The sequence below is a fragment of the Mercurialis annua genome, linkage group LG5 (assembly GCF_937616625.2).
Source record: "Mercurialis annua linkage group LG5, ddMerAnnu1.2, whole genome shotgun sequence".
Taxonomy (NCBI): Eukaryota; Viridiplantae; Streptophyta; class Magnoliopsida; order Malpighiales; family Euphorbiaceae; genus Mercurialis; species Mercurialis annua.
In genome coordinates this window covers 3,364,975-3,390,155 of record NC_065574.1, presented here as the reverse complement: position 1 = coordinate 3,390,155, position 25,181 = coordinate 3,364,975, and the positions used below count along the sequence as shown (strand labels likewise).

General features: G+C 31.2%; 3 protein-coding genes across 4 annotated transcripts; 2 read left to right on the top strand and 1 right to left on the bottom strand.

Annotated features, from left to right (window-relative positions):
- Nucleotides 1–394: 394 nt before the first annotated feature.
- Nucleotides 395–1,201, top strand: LOC126681034 (PRA1 family protein F3-like). The gene has a single exon (XM_050376402.2). The coding sequence runs from the start codon at nucleotides 514–516 to the stop codon at nucleotides 1,111–1,113; it is 600 nt and encodes a 199-aa protein (XP_050232359.1). The 5' UTR covers nucleotides 395–513; the 3' UTR covers nucleotides 1,114–1,201.
- A 3,703-nt stretch (nucleotides 1,202–4,904) lies between these two features.
- LOC126681032 (protein WHI4) lies at nucleotides 4,905–8,299 on the top strand. Its single transcript, XM_050376400.2, has 10 exons — nucleotides 4,905–5,212; nucleotides 5,317–5,379; nucleotides 5,574–5,655; nucleotides 5,788–5,862; nucleotides 5,982–6,072; nucleotides 6,225–6,267; nucleotides 6,766–6,875; nucleotides 7,036–7,105; nucleotides 7,630–7,712; nucleotides 7,802–8,299. Exons 1-10 carry the CDS (start codon nucleotides 4,994–4,996, stop codon nucleotides 7,830–7,832), a joined length of 867 nt encoding a protein of 288 aa, XP_050232357.1. The 5' UTR covers nucleotides 4,905–4,993; the 3' UTR covers nucleotides 7,833–8,299.
- Nucleotides 8,300–9,563: 1,264 nt separating this feature from the next.
- On the bottom strand, nucleotides 9,564–15,158 carry LOC126681030 (inactive protein kinase SELMODRAFT_444075-like). 2 transcript variants are annotated; one of them, XM_050376396.2, is made up of 10 exons: nucleotides 14,931–15,158; nucleotides 13,513–14,468; nucleotides 12,986–13,140; nucleotides 12,810–12,904; nucleotides 11,604–12,637; nucleotides 11,271–11,431; nucleotides 10,880–10,956; nucleotides 10,642–10,789; nucleotides 10,402–10,551; nucleotides 9,564–10,047 (listed from the first exon to the last, which is right to left on the bottom strand). In XM_050376396.2, the coding sequence occupies exons 2-10, from the start codon at nucleotides 13,697–13,699 to the stop codon at nucleotides 9,808–9,810; spliced, it is 2,247 nt and encodes a 748-aa protein (XP_050232353.1). In that variant the 5' UTR covers nucleotides 13,700–14,468; nucleotides 14,931–15,158; the 3' UTR covers nucleotides 9,564–9,807. The 2 variants fall into 2 exon arrangements, with proteins under 2 accessions (XP_050232353.1, XP_050232355.1); XM_050376398.2 differs by having other exon boundaries at nucleotides 14,996–15,013.
- Nucleotides 15,159–25,181: the final 10,023 nt, after the last annotated feature.

The following is a 25,181-nucleotide window of genomic DNA, read 5'->3' as shown; positions in this document are numbered from 1 at the left end:
AACCCATATTTGCCACGTGTCAACATTTTATTGACTAAAATATAGACCAATGAGATGTTGCCAAATAGTGAGGACAATATTGTCTTTTTTTTTTTAATTTTTGGTTATGAGGTATTCTTGAAAACTTTTTTTTTTTTTGGGAGATTTTTGCCAAAATCAAAATGGTGAGGGAAAAGTGAAACACTATAGCACTTTTGAGGGATTTGTGTAAAAAACCCTTTTTTTAGCACCATCCAAAATATTAAAAAAGTATTATAATTGACAATCCCAATAACAAATCTCGATTCACAACTTTGTAAACATAAAAAAAAAAAAAAAAAAACGATCTTCTACTCGAATATTCAAATAAAACATTTCACACAATCTTTTCATAATTTATTTTTATATATAAAAATCCACTTGTCCATAGCCTTCCCTTATCATCCATAATTCCACACCTAAAAGGTCAAACCTCAAGAAAAACCCTCATCCACCACCCACCTCCATCTCCGGCCACCGTCCTCCGCCTCCCCAATGACCCAATACGGCACAATCCCAACCTCAACCTCCACAAATCTCGACTACATCTCCTCCCGCGCCAAACAAAGACTCAAAGAAGGCCTCGCAACTCGCAGATCATGGAAACAAATGTTCAACTACCACTCCTTCAATCTCCCCAAAACATTCCAAGAATCACTCACTCGAATGAAGACGAACACCGTTTATTTCCGCATGAACTACGCGATCATCGTCTTGGTAATCTTGTTCTTGAGCCTTCTATACCACCCGATTTCAATGATCGTGTTCGTAGTGATGGCTGCAGCTTGGGTAATCTTGTATTTCATGCGAGATGAGCCGCTGGTTGTTCTTGGAAGATTGGTTGATGATCGGGTCGTGATGATTGTTCTTGCGGTTTTGACTGTAGGGTTCTTGATATTGAGTGGTGTCACTTTGAATGTTTTGTCGTCGCTGTTGATCGGCGTCGTGGTTGTGGTGGTTCACGGGGTTGTTAGGAAGACCGATGACTTGGCGGTGGATGAGGAGGAGGAGGCTACTGGGTTGTTGAGTAGTGCTGCTTCTGCTGCTCATGTTCTTCTTGGCCATGGTTCTGTTCCTTCTTCTTCTTCTTCTTGATTGATTATTAATTTATTATGTGTGATTGATCCTTAATTTTATGGTTTGGTATGTTTGTTTTTGATTAATTGATGTTATTGTTTTTAGATTTTCCAATTTGTTATTTTATCTTTTGTTGTATTGTTTTGTGAATTTGATGTAAGTATTATTTAAAGTTATGAAAAATCTCTACCCAAATTGTTTTATTTGATCCTGTTTTTTAGATTTACTTTATTGCAAATCTCTTTTAAGATGTCTAATTAAGTTTTTCAATTTACCAATTATAATAGGGTTTAGAGGAGAAATTTTACGTTGACCAAATCTATCACCTTATTCATGGAAAAAAAATTTAGATAGACTAAGTCATTAACAATAAATGTTGTAAAAAGGCCAAACCTTTTATAAAAGTTTCGCAAAAGTCCTGACTTTTTAATTTTGTCGATTTTGGCCAAAAACTGATTATTTGGTTTCACAAAAGTCCTGACCTTTCAATTTTGTCGATTTTGGCCAAAAATGAATTATTTGGTTTCACAAAAGTCCCGACCTTTCAATATTTGGCATGCCACATAGGCGCCACATATGCATCACATAGGCAAATTGAAATCAAATTGAGAGTTGGCCACAATTGAAACCAAATAATTTATTTTTGGCCAAAATCGACAAAATTGAAAGGTGAGGACTTTTGTGAAACTTTTATGAAAGGTTTGGCCTTTTTACGACATTTGGCCTTAACAATACAACACCTCTTTAAAATAAGGGTTAATGTCAAAAAAAATCACGAACTTTGTATGTTTTCTCATTTTAATCACGCAGTTTTAATTTTCTCATTTTCATGCACGAATTATCATTTTTTCTCAAATTCATGCACGGTGCTGAGGCGGTTCATTTATTGGTGTAAAATGACCTCCACTTCAGCGAATTACACCAATGGAGTCGTGAATCTCAGCACCGTGCATGAATTTGAGAAAAAAATGATAGTTCGTGTATGAAAATGAGAAAATTTAAACTGCGTGATTAAAATGAGAAAACGTGTAAAGTTGGTGAATTTTTATAACGTTAACCTTTAAAATAATGACAACATCTTAATATCACAATTAAAATTTGAATACATTATTAGACAATTATTACGATATTGTCATTATTTTATTGAGGTGTTGTATTGTGAGTGGTTTAATGTACGGATGACATGATAGACTAGATCTATTTAAAAATTTCTCGGTTTTAAAAATGTTATTTCAATTGTATTTCAAATTGAATATCATAAATATAAACTGTGGCAGATTCAGATTTTTATCAGTTTAAACTTAATTTTCGATTTATCTAGTTTTCAGAAAAAAAAACTTTAATTTATTTATGATTTCCAGTAATTCAAACTTAACTTTCTTGAATTCACTACAAACCTACTTTTATTTTTACAAATTTTTTATTAAACTGAAGCTGAAACCTACCTTAACATAAGGATAGTTCCGCCTCCGAATATAATTTTACTCACTTTGGCAATTATTAAATAATGGTATATCGGCAATTATTAAATGATGGTATATTAATTGAAGGTAAATCTAGTCGGTTGAATAAAAAAATTAATATAAAAATTATAATTATACTGTCTACTGATACTGATACATCTGTCATATATGATTATGTTGCTTTGCTGGTATAATTGATTCTTATGTGGTTTTCATTTCCATTTTTTTTATTTTTTTAAATCTAATAATTTCCAAGATTATTGGCTCTCCATACTTTATAAGAAAGCTATTCACGTCACATTTTACTCTAGCATATACCAAAAACTTTAGCACAGCATGATAGTAATTTAATTTTAAAAATAATATTGATGTATTTATAATTTAGTTATTTATGTTGTATAAACTTTGTATGCATATTTACTAAATTCATTATATTTAATGTATTAATTTTATAAGACGTATAACTTATATAATCCAAACATTTCCGTTTAATATCAATTACAATCAATTTTTTAAATTTTTATAATTATATTTCAATTTTAAAATTTATTATAATTATATCAATTTTACTCCGCATATAAAATTAATCTACGTGACAGGTCGGTGTTTAGTTGGACTACATCAAACACATCATACCTTTAAAATATGAATGCTAATAGATTTTAATTATTCACTATTTTATTATATATAAAAATGAATAAAAAATTTGAAGTGTTTATTACGAGAGTTTATCTCATATAAGTATTTTGTCATGTCACATTTATAATAAATTAATGTTTGAATTTAAACGGTCTTTAAACTTAATTATTTTATTATTTTTTGTTAATTTGTTTACTTATATATACAAAATTTAGGACCACCACTGGCATGTAACTAAAACCTTTCTATCTAATCCATAAAAAAACTGATAAAGCAAATGTATCTATTATGATTCTAATGATAAAACTAACCATCTCATAGTGGTAATCAAATAATTACAACTACTACAACATCTCAATAGTATCATCAATTCACTGCTTACATAATAGCTATAGAAAATTTATTTGTTGGTAGGTCTTATTAATTATTGAACTCCATCATAAAAAATAGCTCGTCTTTTTTCGAAAAACCATTAATTTTAATCTATTTTTTCATTTTCAATTTTAATTATACTCATTTATTTAAATTATAGTGAACTTTTTTATAAAATATATTTTCATATTTATCACATTGCTCTAATATATATATATATATATATATATATATATATATATATATATATATATATATATATATATATATATATATATTTATCAATTTCAAACGTTAAAGACCTATTTGGATTTTTTTTAGGGTTAATGTCAAAAAAAATCATGAACTTTACACGTTTTATCATTTTAATCACGCAATTTAAATTTTTTCATTTTCATGCACAAACTACCACTTTTTCCCAAATTCATGCACGGTGTTGAGGTGACATTCATTCATTGGTGTAAAATGACCTCCACCTCATCGAATTACACCAATGGAGTTGTGACACCTCAGCACCGTGCATGAATTTGAGAAAAAGTGGTAGTTCGTGCATGAAAATGAGAAAATTTAAACTACGTGATTAATATGAGAAAACGTGTAAAGTTGGTGAATTTTTATGACATTGACCTTTTTTTTTATTCCAATTTATATAAACAAGTATAATACAAATTGAAAAATAGATTGAAAAATGAAATATTGAAAAGCCAATTATATTTATGTCTTCCATAGTCATATGTTGAAGCAAGAATATTTTTGTTATTCTTTGATAGAATTTACAATTATGCAACATTTAAATAAATACAACAACCAATTAACATGCATAATAATATCTTGCTCTAATTGATAAAATTGTTGTATTTCAGTCTAAAAATTGTAAGTTAGATTTTCCTAAAAATGACATAATAAAGCTATTGTTTGAAATCAATAATGTCGATTGGACCTTTAAATTTATATTCCAAAATCAAATAAGTATATTTTAACTTTTTTAACTTAATTAAATTTTTAAATTTATATTTTTGGATCAAGTAAATTAATTTTCATCTTCTCAGTCACTTAGGTCCTCAAACTCTCTTAATTTAGGTTCAATAATTCTAAAACTGTATACTTAAACGCGAACTTATTTAACTTCCGAAACACAAATTCAAGGACCTAACTGAATAATGTGATCCATTTGACTTAAAGTTAAATATACCTATTTGATTTCGAGACATAAGTTCGAGGACCAAGTTGACCCTTTGTTCCTTTTAAATTGAATGTAATTACCTACTTTAGCCAGTATGGCCCGGCCCAAAGAATTCGGGTTTACGGGTACCCGATTTTGAGAAGAGCAACCTTCTAAGATAAAGCCTGCTCAACCAACATAACCGTCACCGGCGTGTAAGTTCCGATCAGAGAGGACTTATCAGCGACTAAAAGCTGAACAAATGGCGCATCATCATCTTCATCAGCCCTACGATCCATACTACACTCTACAGCAACCACCACCAGCTGCACCCGCGGCGGAGTGGATCGGAAACGGAATAAATACGCTCTTCGTGTCCGGTCTTCCCGACGACGTCAAGCCTCGTGAAATACACAATCTCTTTCGTCGCCGCTCTGGCTTCGACTCTTGCCAGCTCAAGTACACCGGTCGCGGTAACCAGGTCGATTAATTATCTTTCTGTTTGTTTCCCGAGAAAATTATGAATTTCTTTCTTTTTCTTTTAGGTTTACTATTTGTTGCTGGTGTTTGTTTGAGAATTTTCAGGTTGTTGCATTTGCTACCTTTTTAAATCACCAATCAGCAATTGCAGCTATGCACTCTTTAAATGTGAGATTCTTATTTTATTCTTATTCATTAATTTTCTAATTAATTTAAATTTGAAAATTAAATTTTCTTGTTGATTAAATAGTAGTGTATGTAGTAATTGAATCGTGTTTTATTAATTTATTATGATCATATGCTAATATGTTTGATTAGTTTTTTTTTTTGAAAATAAATTTAAGATATTTTTTAATCTGTAGGGAGTAAAATTTGATCCTCAGTCTGGATCAACTCTTCATATAGAGCTTGCCAGATCAAACTCCAGACGAAAACACAAACCTGGTAAATTTCGTTTTTCTTTTGGTGCATTTTGCCAATAAATTGATATATGATCATTTGGATGTTAGGTATACGATGGATATATTTTTATAACAATAAGATGGATTGATTAGATGATCGTTCTTTTGTGCATAGGGAGCGGACCATATGTTGTTATTGATAATAGAACTCGACAGGCGTATAATGCTCGAGAAACATCAACTGATGATGGTAAATTTTTAATGTGTGCGCATTTGTAAATAATTCAAGCGAGGTTGAGTTCAGTCCGAAGTTCTATGTGCATGATGTTATGGCTTGGTTATTAAGTTGTTTCATTTCTTCGTATCTAGGAGGAAGTGACTCTGATGAAGCGCTTGCAACTGCAACCCCAACAGATAATATTGATTCTGCCGACCAGGGTGATTCAGCGAATGTAAAGAGGTTGGTGGTACTTGTGGCTTTTTCTATGGTTTATTGAAGCCTTTTGAAAGCTTGAACTACTTGATATCTAATCTACTGTGATGAACAATGATTAATCAATTTACTGCAACTTATTCTGTTTACCTAAGTCTTTGTTTTTTCCTAAAATGTAGCGAGCCAGAAGGTGATCCGGACAATGCTCTGGTAGTTGCAAATGTAAGTGAACATAGCATGTGTTAAAGTCTCTTTCTTAGATGCCTGTTACAATGATTGCTGAATGGTGCACTATACAATACCAGTGCTGTTTTTTGCCTCCTGTTCCATTTCTTTTTGTCAAACTTGTTCACTATCGAGAGGCGGGAATCTAATATTCATTTTTCGAATGTAAGATTGGTGTTTATCACATTTTCATCATCCTTGATGCATCCCGAAATATGCTCTTAAATTAGTGGTGATATAGTTATACTGGATGTTCTTCGGCTCTATAAGATTAGGACCAAACTTGAAATGTCGTTGTCAGACAGTTCAAACTAAAATTGTACTTGGGGAGCAATAAAACTAGAGTCATATGTCGTTGACAGCTTACAGATATTGAAGTCTTGTTCTGTTAATGATTCTTTCATAATTCTCAGCTCTTCCTTGTTTGTACGGTGCTCATTTGACTCCATGAAAGCATATCTTGATTCTTTATCTTGGGGAATGGATATGAAACAGGATCTGTTGGAGAAGACTGTACAAGGAGGCGTTCAGCCTTGTTCCACTTTGTTCATTGCAAATTTAGGTCCAAATTGCACTGAAGATGAACTAAGACACACTCTCTCACAGTAAGTTATAGTTAATGTCGGTGCTCTGTTTTTTGTTTCTTAAACTGTTTTTCACATCAGAGTGGGATTTTTAATCTCCTCTACTCCGCATTTCTATTATGTTGATGATCTAGTTAATTGTCAGTAGGCAATTTGATGGCTTAAACTTCTTTGGTTCCAGATATCCTGGATTTAACTTTCTCAAAGTGCGTGCTAAAGGTGGAATGCCTGTTGCCTTTGCTGATTTTGAGGTACTATAATTACTGGCAAGTAAAGACATTGCATCAACTACCACCTTAGTACTGCAGACTTCACAGTCATAAAACAACTCGATATAGCTACATTAAAATGGCAAATGTATTCTTATTTACGTTTGCTCAAGTTTCGTTATGCATATGGCCTAATTCTAGGAATACCATTGCTACTTCTAAGACAAATGCCCAATCCATCAGCACCCTGCAGCGGGTTTTGTTGAACTGCTTTAGCAAGGATATTGAAATTATCACCTACTAGGTCTTTGGTTTTAGTATATCCACAAAGTACTTTAACATTTTAATGATGTAGTGAATTAGATAGGGTTATTCCATCATTTTATTTTAAGCGACGGATAATCCACCGCATCAATGGCTTCATTCTTAAGAGACAAGGATTTTCGTATTGCATATATCTAAAAGACTAAAACCATCCTGTGGATGTTCTAATTAGTGGCTGAAAATTCATTAAACTGTGAAAGGTACGAGTGCACCTTCATACCTTATACTCTCCTCCCTGACAGGAAGTTGAACAAGCTACAAGAGCCTTGGAGGATCTACAAGGAACTTCATTACCTTCATCAGACCGAGGCGGCATGCATATAGAGTATTTATTTTTAGCCCTCCTTTCAGGCCTATTATTATAGTTATAAATGATCATGATACCAAATGCTAGATTTAACTGTTGCGTTCCAGATATGCGAGGTCTAAAATGAGGAAGCCATAGCAGCAGTGGGTGAGCTGTGAGGCGACAATTCTATATTCTGGCCGTAAAACCTTTGATGCGGATTTAGGCGAAGATACTCTCATGCATAGGTAGGTCTGTTACATATGCTTCAGTTTTAGTTGAAGAACGAGCCAAAAACACTCAACTATCTAAAGCTGCAAAGTGTTTAAATTGTTTGTGTCCATTGCTGTGGTGCGTGGTTACGTGCTCATGTCAATTTACCGGAGAAAGGAAAGAAACCCGCTGAATCATACAGGAGGATATCATGGATACTTTTTATTGATTTAAATGATTAGCTCACTCAGTATGGTCTGAATCCCCTCAATCGTATTTTACGAGCAGACTGTTTTCTTAGTCTGTAATCCTTCTTCCTCAAGGTTGATGTATGGATTTTATAAAGTATAATATAGACTTCAGCTGCATTTGTATTCTTGATTTATGGTAATAATGATTATCAGATTAAAGTATTTCTTAGATTAGTATGCAGATGGCTGTTTTATTTTGAGAATAAAGGGCCATTGAGGTTCCCAAATTTGTGCAATGAAATTAATTAACTCACACTTAAATCATTCTAATCAATTAAAGACAATATTTATCTATTTTTTGGTCAATTAGAGGTGATACTCTCTATTTTAGATCAATTTACTCTCAAATTAGATCATAGAAGTTCTGAACTTGTTCATTTTGTATAATTTGAGAATTAATTGACTTAAAAATAATGATCGATTAGACTTGTTAGATGTGAATTAATTGACCCTAACACACAATTCTAGATACCGGAATGAATATTTATCCATTTCCAAACACCGGTATGAACACCGTTTATGGATAATATGTGCGAATTCAGCTTCAACAGAATGAAAGTGGTTCTAAGTTCTAACACATTTTGTTTCATAACTAGTTCACTCATTCCTATTCAGAATAAAATCTTGATTTTCAATTAGATTGTAATAAGCATATTTTCCTGATTGAAATTGGTTACCTATTTTTTAAAAATCCTTGGAATGTTGCAAAATCAGCAACTAAAATACACATAAAAATATCCATAATTTATGGCATTGCAGCTCTGGTTTTAAGTAGTAGCATGACTACCCCATGACAGGTCAAGGTCAACTTTAAAGCAATTCAATTTTCTGAAAATCCTAACCAAAGAAACCAGATGAGACAGCATTGCAACCCACTTGCATCTCTTAATAACAATAATAATATCACACAAGTTATGGCAGCAACAGCCAAATCACAATTAAAGCTTCATCCCCAAGAAACCTGTCATTATCAAATTCACTGCTTGGAAAATTTGAAATTCAAATTTTAATTTCTGCACTGAAACCCTAATTTATTGCTTTCAGGATTCATTTTGTTTGCTTCCTTAAAATAAGACAGAACTCAGATAATTAGTTTGTCTGCTATTTGATCCTATGTCAGAATTCAAATTCAAATATAGTAAAATTTGGATCTTACAATTTGAGCACATATTCCTGAAAGGATAAAGCTTCTTCATTGATTTAAGGCCAAATGACACGAAAAAATCAAACCTTTAGCAAAAAAATTCGCTAACCAAACTTTTATAAAGTCCCGATATTCGGTTTAAATTTTACTGATTCATTAGCTATATAAAGCCATATAATGCAATGTTGACTATAATTGAGACTTTCAAAGGTTTGATTAGAATGAAGCTAAAGGTTTGATTTTTTTGGTTCATTAGGCCTTGATTTAAATGGAAAAATTGAATTTTCACTAATACCGTGACCGGTACTCAATACCAGTTTCTATCATTTACCAAAAGAATTACATAATACTGCTATTAACCCTAATTTCCCCTTCTACTATACAAACAAAAATCTAGATGGCTTTAACCAAACTATTTTAGGCAAAAAAAAAATTACAAATGTTGAATGCAAAAGAAGGCGTGGGATATATATATTTTGCATACCATTTAAAGTGCTCATCGCTGATTGCCGATCTGATTGACACTTTACAAATCATCTTCACATGAAATCCTTCTGGCCTTGTCTCTTTCCCAGAAAGCTGGCCTTAGTGTGTCTACAGAGAGCTTACTGAGCCCTTCCGATGCTTCATTTGACAGCGGGCCACTATATTGATGTTGGTGCTGCTGCTCTGCCCAAATCCTTCCGCTCCGGTTTCCAACATCATACCCAGGTGTTGATGAATAGTTCATGTCCATGAGCATGTCACCTTCTAGTATACGGAGAACCTTTTCCCGGAGGAAGAAAACAAGCACGTTAAGGCTGAGCTTAAGCTTCGATTTTAATGTTCAATATGCTAATATGTTTTACATGTGAAGCAAAGGCAAAATGCATAAATTGGCCCATAAATTAGTCAAGGAAATGTTTAAATGTGACATCCTCATCAAATATGATCCCGCCCCGGTATCCCCCGTCCAATATGACATTCAGAGATTTTAACTTTAAGACCCGACAAGCCTCCATTAAAAAATCATTTATTTTTGTATTAGACTGATAACAACCTCTTATCTAATTGTCAGATAATTTCATATCATGAAAGACAAGGTTAACTATTTAACTATATGCTTTATGCTTTTCATTACCTGTGACATGCGGGGCCTAGAGTGAGGATCCCGCCGTATGCATAATGATGCCGCGTGAAGCATGCAGTAAACCTCCTGTTCTGAATAATTGTTGCCTATTCGTGGGTCAATCAGTTCATCAATGGCATATTCTTCCAACAGAGGGCGCGCCTATTCCAAATGAAAGATGATAATGAGAATTAGTAAGATGAAATTAAAAAACCTACAGCCGCATTTGCTAAACAGATTCGTAAAGCATACCCATTCAGTGAGACATTGCTGCCCCTTTGGCCTATTAAGATCCACTGCTTTTCTTCCTGTAACAAGCTCAACCAATACAACTCCAAAGGAATAAACATCAGCCTTTTCTGTTATTTGACCACTTTGAGCATATTCTGGAGCCAAATACCTGAAGGAGATTAAGAATTTGTGACTGGAGTTAGCAATTGTACACCATAGGTAACATTTAAAAGCATAAGTATCAACCCAAGAAAAATACCCAAATGTTCCAATGACTCTTGTTTCAACACCAAGGTCTCCATCAGGTTGCCATCTGGCCAGGCCAAAATCCCCAACCTAACAAAATATACACAAAACACAAGGAGTTAGAAAGTCCAGAACCCAATTCATGCAACCCAACACTCACATTATCAAATTTCTAACAACACAGGTTCTCATAGATCCTGAATAGGAGAATGGCAACACCGTATCATGAGGGGATGGAAAGACCAAAACATTTAATAGCCATATTAAAAAACTAGAGACACCCAAAACATTTTTCAAGTGGAGAACACTCGAATAGACTGATGCAAGCATGCACACCAAGGAGGCTTAGAATTTAATATTTCAAGAAAATAAATTAAGCCCTAGATGCAATGAAATTCTCATACCAGTGGTTCAAAATCATGGGTAATGAGGATATTGTTAGGGCGCATGTCACGGTGGACAATGCAACCGACTCTGCATTCTTCATGAAGATAGCGCAATCCTCGAGCAGCCCCAACAGCAATTTTCTGGCGAGCAGACCACTCTAAGGGCTCCCGATGACGTCCTGAAACATATTAAACATTCTACATAAATACACAACCATGTTTAGCAGCAAGAGCACTTTAAAGTGCAAGTAACGTTGTTTTGATAGTCCTTATGACAGTAAAAATGAACACCAGACAAAAAAATCAGTTAATAACAGCACTAAAATTCGTAGAGGGTCAAAAGGAAATTACCATATAGATGAATGTCCAATGATCCATTGCATATGTATTCATACACCAACAATCTTCTTTTGTCCTCAATACAGAACCCAATCAACATAACAACATTCCTATGTTGAGCACAGCTTAGGACTTCTACTTCAGAGCAAAATTCAAGATCCCCTTGTGAACTAGCCAGCTTGTGTTGCTTGACAGCAACTGCCTGGCCATCTGGTAGTACACCTCTGTGAACAGATCCAAAACCACCCTCGGCCAGGAAATTAGCTTGTGAGAATCCACCAGTTGCAAGTTCCAACTCAGAATAGCTGAACCACCTTGGTGGTTTGCCAAAAACAGGTGCCTTATGTTGACATATTGAACACAAAGGAGGGGGACCGGGAGGTGCATTTCTGGACAATGATACTGCTTCTCTCACAGTTCCACTCAAGTCTGAGTCAGTCCGATAGTTGGACATTCCATATCCGGATTGTCTATCAAGTTTTGAGAATTTCTCTAGCAAAGCTTTAGTTGTTGATGCCTGAGCTGCACAGGGTCTTTGAGCGCCTTCTTCCATATGCCGTGAAGACTGAATATGAGAACTGAGGATTTCTCCTATCCATGGTTCGAACCTCATACTTGCTGAAGCTGTAGACAAATGTTCACTATCACTGTCAGAACTAGACTCATCAACGTCCCTGTGTTCTTTGATAATTAATGATACATCTTTCTTCAAGTCTATATTTGTTTCTGATATAAAAAATGGAGAAGTTCCAGGATCACTAGACACAGATGATGTTCCAGCTTCAGTAGCAGTAAATGGTGTCCCTAGCTCTGGACTACTTGTTGGAGTCACAACTGGTCCTCGGATAGAATCTGACGAATCATTTTTGCTCTTGGTATGCTTTCCGGGAGCTTCATCTAGTTCAGAAGCTGAAGGGATAGCACTTTCAGCTTGCTTGGATGTCCCAACCAAATTTAAGCGAAGAACCTTCGGCTGAGAGCGTTTCATAACAACTATGTTACACTGCAATTCTTCCATGCAAAGTTTTTCTTCATGCTTCAGCTGTCTGCACAACCATTCAACATGAACGGAATGAAAATGCTTGAATTGGAAGTATAAGCATGATATGAGTGCTGATAAAGATTGGATGCAAAACTCAAAATTTGAATGTGTTCTAGTTTTAATTTATAATGAAGGAGAGAAGAAGAAAACCACAGAAAACTCAGTGAAAGTATTACTTGTCTAATACAACCCAATTGGCCTGCACTTTCTTGGCCTCGGCAGCCACTGACCCAAGAGGTGATCCAGAAACAATTTTAATCTTTACATTGATCTGCAAAATAAACCAAGAGATCAAACAGGATAAGTACTTACGATATTGATGATAAAGTAAGATACCAAGTGACAAATTTACCTTGTTTGGATCATAAACATCATGGAGCTGAAGGATCATCTGAGAACAAGAATCAGTTATATCAAACCTCTGCTCTGAAGTTGCTCCTGAGTGAGACTTCCGGTGACCACTGGCACAGTCCCCTGCAAATCTTGGGAAGCCCCACAATTTTCGACCTTAAGATCATGGAAACAAGTAAATTTCAGTATCATATTTGCCCACTTCAAAAGTACCAAAAAACCATATTATAATAAGAAGGAAATAATCAAAGACTAGATAATTTCTAAGGTAGATGACCAGAAAAAAATTGATAGAGAAAAATAATCCTTCTATCGTGAATATTCTAAAATAAAAGATTAGAATACAGAACTTATAGCCATATAGCCATTTACTATCCTCTTTTTAAGTAACTAAAAGGAATAAAGCAAAAGTGATATTGTAACAAAACTTAAAAAGTCAGAATATGGAAGATCCTAATCAACACTTATCATCATTCAAAATTTGAAAAGAAAAATAACAAAACTTAACCAGAGCAGACCAGAAAGTACCTGGACTATGAGAAGGGACAACAACAAGCAGAGTAATACAGTCACCAGCCTGAACAACATGAGTCAAAGCCCACACCAAGGCAGTCTTAGGAATCTCCTTAGACGCCTTAACAGCAACTACAACCTTCTCGGCGGCATCCGATCCGCCTTTCTCTTGCTTTCCCCCTCGCTTCTGTTCTCTACTCATTATTATCACCACAGCCACAAACTTGCATACAATTCCTCCAAGTTCCTCACAGTAGATCAAATTGTCAAAAAGCACAAATATATTATTGCATTATTGGTCTGCCCCACCATGTTGGATTCAAAAACATGTACCACCGACAAAGAAATGATACCCTTCAGTCACAATAAAGAAGAGACACCTCCATTGACAATACCAATTTCACCAAGGAAACAAACAAACCCAGTTCACAAGGTGTCCTACTTTTTCCTCTCTTCCTCTTAATCCACAAATGGTAACAACAAATTTTCAGAATCCAAATACCAAAAAGCTCACAAATTTGACAAATAAAGCAACAAAAAAACTACTTCTTCAACTAACACTGCTATTAAAGCAAGAATCCACAAAACACTAACAGGCAAATTGTAAAAAGACAAAAATACAAACACACCACCAAATTTGTGAGAACCCTCAGAATCTGCCACACAAGCTTACAGCATTGCTTTTTGAGCCACTTCAAATCAGTGTAAAACAACAGTGAAAACTGAGAATTAAACAGTTAGAATTTTGTTTTTGGGATCCCAGGTGAACAAATAATGCTGAGAAAGGAATAGATTCTCTTCTCCTTAAGAGTATCTTTGTCCAATTAGATACCTTCCAAATATGATATTATTCACCTTATATAATTAACACCATCAAATTTCATCTTACTGTGCTGATGGATTTGACTAAGGAATCTTCCTTTTTTTCTATTAAAAACAGCCACAAAATTGAGCTTATTGTCCTTCAAATCCTGCACATTTTAAACAAAACAAAATATCAGAATCAAATGCTCAGAAAATGCAACAATTATAAAATCAAGAAAAACGACATGGACAAGGAGAAACAGTGTTATTTAAAAAAAAATTATGTAAGTTTCGTGTCTAAAACATCAAGTGTCCGACACATTTTCGAAGCGGAATCGGAAACAGCTCATTTGATGGCAGAAATTACTGAAAATAATTTTTTAAATTTAATAAAAAAATATGAAATAATCCAAAACAAACACTGTGAGATCCAAAATCTTTATTAAAAGTTGAAAACTCAAAACTGCAAAACTTTTACTTCAAACAAGAACCAAAGAAAACGCTCATGAGCGTTGAAATTTGCAAAAACGGTGCGTTTTGAGGACATATACAGAGATTCAAGAAACTAAAAAATCGCTATGATTTTGAAGATGAAGAAATTAAAGAAGGCGCGAAAATGAAAAACTTACGAATGAGAACAAAATCAAGAAATCAAAACGAATGAAACAAATAAATAATTTTCATGTTCTTTAACTTATCATCTTCTTCTTCTTCTTCTTAACTTAAAATAATGAATTCAAATGTGTCTGTGTCTCTCTCTCTTACTTACTAGCTCTGTCTGTCTGGTTTTTAAAGCTTAAAAAAGATTTTTTTAATTTAAAAAAATCAAGTAATAAAAAAAAGTGTGATTTTTAATTAAATTAGGAGTATAGTGAACCACGCGCCATGTACAGTTAGAATAAGTAGAGTAGGTTACTATTGGTGTGGTACGTGTTCTCAAACTATCAATCTGCAGATATTTGCTTTTAAAACTCGCGCCGGGTAGATGGACTTTTGTGTTTCCTCTTTTAACCTTTATGTTACACTTAAATTACGCTTATATTTTTTGATTAATTACTAATGTGCCCTTGTTTATTCAGAAATTGTATATAAAGTTATTATTAATATTAAAATTATCAAAAATTATTCATGATAATTATATTTAGTTTATAATTAATCTAATTTAGTTGATTCAAATTGTTTTTATAAAAAAATGTTTATCAAATTAATTAATTTTTAAATTACATAGTATATAACTTAAGACATTTAAAATTGATGCAAGCTTATTAATTGTGGAAAAGAGATCATCGAATAGGTTTTATATTATAGTCAAAATTAAGTTTTAAATTTAAATATTTTTTAATTTTAATAAAAAAAATAGTAACTAATTAAATTTATTTTTAATAGTCATAATTTTAACATCAATATCTTATAAAATATAATATTAAATATTAAATAATTACTACTATTATTAGATATAGAGGTGTTAATATATCTTATGTTTATAATTTGCATATCATATACTGAATTTTTAGTCAAAAAAAAATATAAATCGAATTATCAATCTATAAGTCGGTGAATCATTGGCTAAGTATTCTGGATGCATTTTTAAGGTTTCAGTTTTGAATTTTAGTGCAACATGAACTAACGGTTCAGCTAATTTACCATTTATTATTAACAGCTAATATTAATAATTAACCACTGATTAGAAAGGTGACAAGACAAGATTACACAATAACCTTCTATTAAAATTTATTATTTTAATTAATTTAGTCATTTATAAATTTGTTCAACTGATAATCTATAACAAAAGTTGCTCTGTTTTTTTTAAACCTATGACTGAATAAACATTTCTAATTTTAGTGAACTAAAGGATAATTTAGTAATTAAATGAAGCTAGCATATACGGTATGTCGTTCATTGGGATTTGAATGTGTAAAGGCGGCATGTTATAACGGAAGAGAAGAAGAAAAGAAAGGCAAAGTTTGGCTTTTGGCTTTGTCGTTTTAATGAATTCGTGAACGTTATACGGCGCAGTATCACATTAACTGAGTGACTGAGTTTCACAGGGTTTTAATCAGCTGTAATATTTCTTCTATATGGTCACAGTCACGGTCACAGACTCACAGTAGCTCCCCAATCAATGATTGTTTGACATATGGGACCCTTTCTTTGATAAAATTTGACTGTCATGGATTTAAGATAGCTGGGTTGGTCATTTTAGTTTTGAAGGTTCAGGCTAATTTTTGAATTAATTCAATTTATTGCTCTTTAGAATCTATAAAGCACAAAAATAAAAAGTTTTAAGGCTACAAACACTTTGTCATCCCGCTTAAACATTTAACGGTTCAAAATCAAAATAAAATTGTTTCTTGATGAGGTTTAGTTGTATTTTTTTTTCTTTTCGAATGATTATTTAATTCATTGTACAAGGTTGATATATATTTTATTTAAAAGTTATAAAATAAATTAGATTGAAAAATAAATTAATATTCAATTATTGATAGAACTATTGTGGATTGTTTGATTCCATCTAACGTTCCATCACCTCTTAAATTTAAATATAACAAATCAATCATTAAATTAAATTCATAGACACAAATTAATATCATATAATTGAATTTGAAATGCAAGGACTTCATTTCCAAATATTTGTCTTTGTTGGGGTTTGTGGTTTCCCATTTGATGATACATGGTATCCATAATCACAAGCCATGATTTAATATTAATTAAGGAGAAACCAATTTTTTTATATATAAAATGGGACAAAACCTAAGTAATACAAATAACTGATTTTTTTATAGCTAAGTTTAATATTAAAATGAGTTTTATATAAATACACTTCATAGTCTAAAATAAAGATGACAATGGAATAATTATTCAAATAAAAGCAAGAATCTTATTTTCTTTTAAAACATCAATCTCATTATACACACCGAAACAAAGTTTTCATAATCTTTTATTTGTCTTAATTTCTTTATGCTTTCACTTTGTTTTTTAATTTGAATATAATCTATTCTACAACATGTACAAACATTTCAAATTTCAAATTTCAAAAAATTGTTAATATAAGTAAATATTACATTACATTATATATATCCATAAAATATATCAAGATGCTCTTAAATTTATTTCAATTTAATGGGTCAAATTTGGTAATTTTACATCCTTTTTTTATAAATAAAGGTGTAAATTAATTTTTATATTTATACCTTTTATTTTATAAAAATTATCTAGCTTAACTTCTCAAATTGAAGTAACTTTAAAAGAATAATAACTTAGTGAAAATAACGTTTTTCCTCTCAAGTTTACAATCAATTTCAAACTAAAACTAACTACAACGATTCCAAATTGATAGTTATTGCATAATCCCCTCCACAACTTCAAAATCCTAATGGAGGAGGACCACTTTTTGTAAAGGATTTATGTAAAAAATAATTAATCAATTAACATATATATGTGAGTATAGTTAAATAGTTAATTATTACTATAATATTTTAATTTAAAAATCTACTTCAAATAATTTTGTTAAATCGGACACGTGTAACATTTTACCATGTTTAATCTCAAATAAATTTACCGTAGCTCCCCGTTATTACCAACTTACCACTAATCTCACAGTATAAGGCAGAGGCTCATGTTAGCAATTGAAGTGCACCAAAATAATTGGCAGCTTTGCGCACCTAATCCAGAGTCTGAGAAAAGGTGGGACCCGACGCCGTTACACATCGTCGTCAGGTTAGCTCATCACCCATTCAAGTGTCTCCGTCACAACAGTTCCCGATAACCAAACGTTTTCCGTTTGTCAGCCAGCAAGGCGCAAGTTAGCATCACCAACTGTTTTCTTAGCCCTAACATTTACTCCTTTTTCAAGGATAACGTTGTGGTGGGAATTGAACCATTGAGTTATCCTGCTCCCTCCTAAACCCACCCTATTATCACACTACACGTCTTATCATGCCTTCTAAAAAGAACTCGCTAAACAATTTTTATTCAAATATAAATTGCATTTTTATAGTTTTGGTGCTATTAATTTTACTCAATTGAGCAGCAAAATTGGCAACCAAAACATATTTTAAAGTATAGATTAATTATGGATTACTTTATCAAAAAGGAATTTTTTTACACAAATTTAATTAATAGATTAATATTATGCTCTAACTCATATCAAATAAAAAAATCAAAAAAATAGATAAAGTAAATTTTAACTTACTATTTTTTTTTAAAAATGATCGTACAGTCTTCATAACAATTTGAATGTTGCTATATAATTTTAGTAAGTGTCTATTTGATATAAATGATATATATAATTTTTAAAAATATTATTTTAAAATCTTTAATATTTGTTTGATATTCTTTTTTTATATATAAATTCATTTAATATTCTTTGGGACTAGTTATAATTATTTTAAATCATACAACAATTATAGAGTGAAATAAAAATATTTAATAGTAGCAAAAACATATTTAATAGTCAAAAGATAATATAAATATATATAATATATTTTTTTGACAATTTAAATTAATTTTATTTTATTAATTTTATTTATTTCAATTAATTCGAATGGATTTTAAATTTTAATATTAACATATTAGATATTAGTATAACTTAATTAAAAATGAAACAAATTTTAGAATATTTATTTTAAAAGAAAATTTTTATGAGTTTCAGGATAATTAGTGTAAGAATGCTCTCATTGTAATAAAGTGGAGTATTACGTTTGCATCATCTTGGTCCTTGATGTGATGAGAGAAGTAAATGAGAATAGTGACAAAACGACTGCGCTTTGGCGGCCCATCGAAACACATCAATCATCGCGCCACGTGCCACGGATCATGTCCAACGTCTTTCGAACCTCCGAATCGATTAATTATGTTTTACACTAACCTATACTATTTTATTACAGACATAGGGCCTGTTTGGTTCAGCTGTTTCTTATAGCTGATAGCTGTTAGCTGTTGCTGATAGCTGTTAGCTGTTGGCTGGTAGCTGATAGCTGATAGACCATACGTGTTTGGTGAGATTTGATTAGCTGTTGCTGTTTATATATAAAATGACCGTAAAGGACATAATTTTTAATTTTATTTATTAATTTATAAATATATTATATTATATAGTATTCAATAAAAATATTAAAATTATTTCTTTTATAAGACGGAACGTTTAGTTTAAACTTATTTAAATTTTTTTTTTGATAAAATTATGATTTATTTTTAAAAATAATTAAGTTATTGTTTTTTTAATATAAATAAATAATATTAGATAATTTAAAAATTATTAAAGTATTTAAAAATAATTTAAATAACTATATATATATATATATTAAAAAACAATATATCTTAATAGGGGTAGTTTTGTCTAAATAATTAAAAATAATAAAAAAGCTATCAGCTGTTGGCAAAAAGTTTCAAAATGGAGCTTTTTAAAAAGCAGCTGTTGGATGTTCAAAAAGCTCCAAAAAGTTTTTAGAAAATTCTCACCAAACACTTTAGTGGAGCTTTTTGAAAAGTAAAAGCTAAAAGCTCCACCAAAAAGCTGAACCAAACACCCACATAATTTTGTTTGGTCACCAAATTTAATTAGTTTATTAATTTACATCTCTCTGTTTTATCCCTCTAAGTCAGAATTTTTTGATTGTCTTATTTGAATAAATTAAAATATTTACTGCTAGAGACAAAGCTGATGTTGCTTAATAATGGAAGATAGTTCTTTCGTATTCTATCATATTATGAACATTATTATAATAAAATGGTTTTAATTTAATCAAGTAGTATTATTTAAATTAGGCAAGACACGTATTTTAATCAATTACATTGTTGTTTTATTCACCTAAAATTCGCGTGTGATACTTTAAAAAATTATGCTATAGCTACTTTTTTGGTTTTAAATTAATAAATCGATACTGTTTAATTTTTTATTTCAAATTATAGTTATTTAATAATTTTATACATCATTATGATAATAGAACCATTAAATGTAAAAATATAATATCATTATTGACTTAAATAAGAATGTAATTATTGTATTTTATAAATTATTTTATTTATTCTGATAAACAAAATATTGTAAAATTTATTTTAATTTATCCATTAATTTAGTATGGATGGACTATATAAAAGTTCTATATTTAATTTAATTTAATTAATGAATACTTAATTTATTTATTTTTATTATTCATGATGGAAAATATTTCAAAAACTAAAGAGGGTTCAACAAATTTGGGGCACATGCCCTTAGCTAACATAGTGCATGGCATCAACATAAATGGAATGCGGTGGATCTGGTGGTGGGATTAATTTATTTGGAATTGGAAATGGTGATTCTTAATTTGTACAACTTCTTTTTATAATCTAAATTTAATCATTATTTAATTAATATAGTTTTAAAGTTTAATCGATTGAATTAAGAATGATTTGAGTTTATGCCATGCACGTCCAAGGGTGATTTTTTTCTCTTTTAATTTATTAACCTATGAGAATACTTACTTAAATGAGACACATTTACAAATTTCCCTTAAACTATATGCTAGTAATCTAGAGGACTCTTACTAGGGACAGATACACAAGAAGTCAATAACCCTCAACTTTATTTAATTTTCCATAAAATTTGATAATTAGTTATAATATTATTTAAAGAAAAAAGGAGTTGTATAGATATGGTTGTTCTTTTCAAAAATAAAAACAAAATTAAATTAAAAGAATTAAAAATTTACAATAAATACACTAGACTTACTAATTTTGGTTTGATTTAATTTCTTGGTCCGGTTAGATTTATGCACACTACTTACATTAGGTAAAAAAATTCCAAAACAGTGTATTTGTTGGTCTCATAAAAACTAGTATTGATTGATCTCATGTAAAATCCATCTCAAGTATAAATGTACTGTCTGGATTCTCAAATTTAGAAACGGCTTAATACATAGTTTGACCCCTGAACTTGTACCCTTTTACCCATCTAACCTCTAAACTTAACGTCTCACCTATCGAACCTCTGAACTTGTTAAATAATCCGATTTAACCCCTAAACTTGATAAATACGAAAATATTGAACCCCTCCGTGCCACCTGTCACTTGAAACATTCTAGAAGAAATTGTGTACGGAGGGGTTCAATGTTTACGTTTTTATCAAGTTCAGGGGTCAAATCGGATTATTTAACAAGTTCAGAGGTTCGATAGGTGAGACGTTAAGTTTAGAGGTTAAATGGGTAAAAGGGTATAAGTTCAGGGGTCAAACTATGTATTCAGCCATTTAGAAACTGTGAATATGTATGTTATAGTGAGTTATGATTGCCTTGTTTACACGAAAAATTACCAATTTTAGTACACACAATAATACTTCCTTATGATTCATGTTACTGCTGTCATGTCCATTGTTCATGCCTTGTGGGTCCAAATAATCAAAACATCATTTAGGTAATTAATTGAAGATAAGAGAGAGTTAATTTAGAAAAAGAGAAATTTTTAGGTAGACTCAGTTCACCACGTCATCCGTGGTAAGCCAATCATATCATAACACCTCATTAAAATGAGGGTATTCTTGTAATATCATTATCCAAAAGTGTATGCAAATAACAAACAAAATTACAAGAATGCCCTCATTTTAATGAGGTGTTATGATATGATTGGCTTAGTCCACGGATGACGTGATAGACTGAGTCTACATAAGAATTTCTCTTAGAAAAAATAAAAAATATGGTTCAACCATTTTATCCCTAAAAAATCATATGAATCAGTAAATCACGAGTAAATAAAATATCTAACTGACTGAACGGATGACTTTTGACCAGTTTGGTTCAGTGATAAACTCAGTTCGGTCGGTTTGATTTTGGAGAGTTAAAAGTTCAAATTTTGGTTATTGTTTCAGTTTGAGATTTGAATCATCCAAATTAACTTATCTAACCGAATAAAAATGAATCTTTTCTTTTCTTTTTCTCTTTTATAAATTTTTTATTATGTTTTTTTTTATTTTGACTAAACCAACCAAATTACCAACTTATTCAGTTTAGTTTTGACAATTTTGACTTTATATATTCGATTTGTTCGGTTCCGATTAACATATAATGTTCGATAGGTTCAATTTTAAGCATTTGGATGATCAGTTTAGTCCCATTTTGGAGATTTTGATTTGGTTTTAGTTGTACCGACTAAATGTTCACCTCTACAATGAACTATATGACCGGTTGAACCATAAAAATGAGCAGATTTCGTAAATTTAATATAAAAGTACATAAATAAGATCATATCATTGTGATTAAACCGGTTAGACCGTTAAGCAACGGCTATACTGGTCCAGCCATCGATCTGGTTTTTGGTTTGGAATCAATTTGGTGATAGATAGAAGATCATTAATGGTGGGAGGGGCTTTATTGTGCGTAAAGATGCAGCTACAGAGTGGAAAAGGAGTACCCAATTAGTACAAGAGGCTCTCTGCTAAATAGGCATTGAAATATGGGAATTTTTGTTTCAAATGTTACTTTTCATTAATTAGTTTTCATCTAAATTTGTGTGCTCTTCGATTGGTGAACTTAAATGTGCCTTGCTCCAGACAGCTTACATTTGAGTCAATTTTTTTTTAATCTTCCGGTAATTTCAATGTCAAACCATAACATTTAAGGGGAATGGTCACAGACATGTTTAAGAGCTACAAATGGTTATCCGGGCTAAATATACATATTGTTCCCTCACGTTTAGTTTGATTTTCAATTTAAACTCTAATAAACATTTTATTCGATGAAAACACTTAATGTTATAAACAAAATTTCATAATGTCCTTACAAATCTAAAATGCCACATGTCTATTAGTAACCGGCAAATGTGAACCATCAAACTAATACGCCAGCGCTGAGTTGGCCGTTATGACATTTTAGATTCAGAGGGTCCAATGTAATTTTTTTTATAACATTAAATACCTCCATTAAAAAAAGTTCATTAGGGTCCAAATTCAAAAATGAACTAAACGAGAGGGTTCAATCCGTATATTTGGCCGGTTATCTGTATACGGGTTAGTCAAATTAAATTAAATTAAAAATCATATTTTATTCTGTTTGAATTTTAAGATTGATTATAAAATAAATTATGAAATTCAAAGTGTTTTAAACTTTATAATGTCAGTTATCAACTTTCATTTTTTGTTAAGCCCCGATAATATCACACAAATTAACATTTTTTGTAACTCGGATTAATGTATATTTTGGATGCTAAAACAATATATTTTTAATTTTAGCATCTTTTATAGAAAAAGTTATTCGGTTTTTTAAATTATAAAAAATGTAAAAGTTAGTGTATGATATAATTAATATTTAAAGTTTATTATAGGCTAAATATATATATTGAACCCACACGTCTAATTCGGTTTTGAATTTGGACTCTAATAAACTTTTTTTATGGATGTACTTAACGTTATAAAAAAATTTCATCAGAACTTAAAATGCCACATGTCTGCTAATAATTGGCCAATATGAATCATCGAACCTAATACGTTAGCGTTGAATTGGCCAGTCTCTAACGCGCAATGTGGCATTTTAGATTTGGAGGGTTCAATGTGATTTTTTTATAACAGTAAGTAATTTCATCGGAAAAAAAGTTTACTAGGTTCAAATTCAAAACCGAACAAAACGATAGGGCCCAATCCATATATTTGCCCTATATTATATTATACAATATATTGAAGTTTATGATTCAATTATATTCTTTTAATATTTAGGTGTGACTTGGCTTGGTCCATATATTTTTGCATAATTAGAAATTTAATGGTGAAATTGGTAATTTATGATTAAAAAGAAGGGTGTTCCCTACCAAAATAACTACACACATGGCCTTCCCATTCTTACAAATTGATGTGGTCCTTTGCTCGCCCACTTCTACTTATTTGCTGGTCACCAAGAGGATCTTAGTTGATCAATTTCTCCCAATTAAGCTATAATTAAGGAGGAGAAAGTTAGTTGTTTGACTTATATTAATTAGATTCATATAATCAAAATGTGTAGCACAAATTAATGATTATTTTGTGCTTGTATCTAAATTTTGAAAAAATAAAATAATAAGCAGGCCATATAAAAATGGGCCTAATTACTTAAAAACACCCCACGTTTAACTTTTTTTCGTTTATATTCCGACCTAGAATTTTTTTCAATTGTATCCTATTTTGGGTTTTTCGTTTTCAACTCTACCCTGAAGCACTAAATTGATCTTTTTTCATCTAAAAAATAGTTAAAATAGTCCTTCATTTTTAACCTATATTCTAATTAGACGTAAATGTTACTCCCTCCATTCTGAAATAGTTGTCGCTTTAGCCATTTTCACACAAATTAAGAAATCAATAAATATGTCTAAAATTATAAATATTTTTACTAAATTAGCCCTTCTTAAAACTTGTTAACATTAATTAGTATGACGCTTTATTTGTATTTTTGTATTATTTCAATGAATTAATGAGGGATATATGTGGAAAAATAGCAATAAATGCTTTCTTGGTATTCTAAAATGACAAGTATTATGAAACAAAAAAATCTCTCTAAAGCGACAACTAATTCAGAATGGAGGGAGTATTAATTTTACAAAAATACCATCTCTTTTTAAAAAAAATCGACTAATAATAATTGTTTAATTTATATTAATTATCAATAATTTTTAAAAAATCAAAAACCGTAAAAAAATTAAAATTTACATAAAAATAAAAAAATTCCGACCCACCGCCGCCGTCCTCCTTCCATGGAGGAACATGAAGGAGGAGCAGCAGCTCCTCCTTTCCCGGAGAGTGGACGGCGGCGACTCGGGTGGAGGAGTACAAAAGTCGGAAAAAAATTAATTTTTTTTGTTTAAATTTAGTGACAGATTGTTAAATCAAAGAAGTATGTGGTATTTTAATACATTTTTAAAAAATAATTAATTATTAGGACTTA

Bases quoted from the DNA above. Each gene is read 5' to 3' on its own strand.
- LOC126681034 (XM_050376402.2), top strand. From the start codon at position 514: ATGACCCAATACGGCACAATCCCAACCTCAACCTCCACAAATCTCGAC.
- LOC126681032 (XM_050376400.2), top strand. From the start codon at position 4,994: ATGGCGCATCATCATCTTCATCAGCCCTACGATCCATACTACACTCTA. The intron at 6,073-6,224 runs GTTGGTGGTACT...CCTAAAATGTAG, and splicing joins GATTCAGCGAATGTAAAGAG to CGAGCCAGAAGGTGATCCGG. The intron at 6,876-7,035 runs GTAAGTTATAGT...CTTTGGTTCCAG, and splicing joins CTAAGACACACTCTCTCACA to ATATCCTGGATTTAACTTTC.
- LOC126681030 (XM_050376396.2), bottom strand. From the start codon at position 13,699: ATGAGTAGAGAACAGAAGCGAGGGGGAAAGCAAGAGAAAGGCGGATCG. The intron at 13,141-13,512 runs GTACTTTCTGGT...CATGATCTTAAG, and splicing joins TGTCCCTTCTCATAGTCCAG to GTCGAAAATTGTGGGGCTTC. The intron at 10,552-10,641 runs GTATGCTTTACG...CATTTGGAATAG, and splicing joins AGCAATGTCTCACTGAATGG to GCGCGCCCTCTGTTGGAAGA.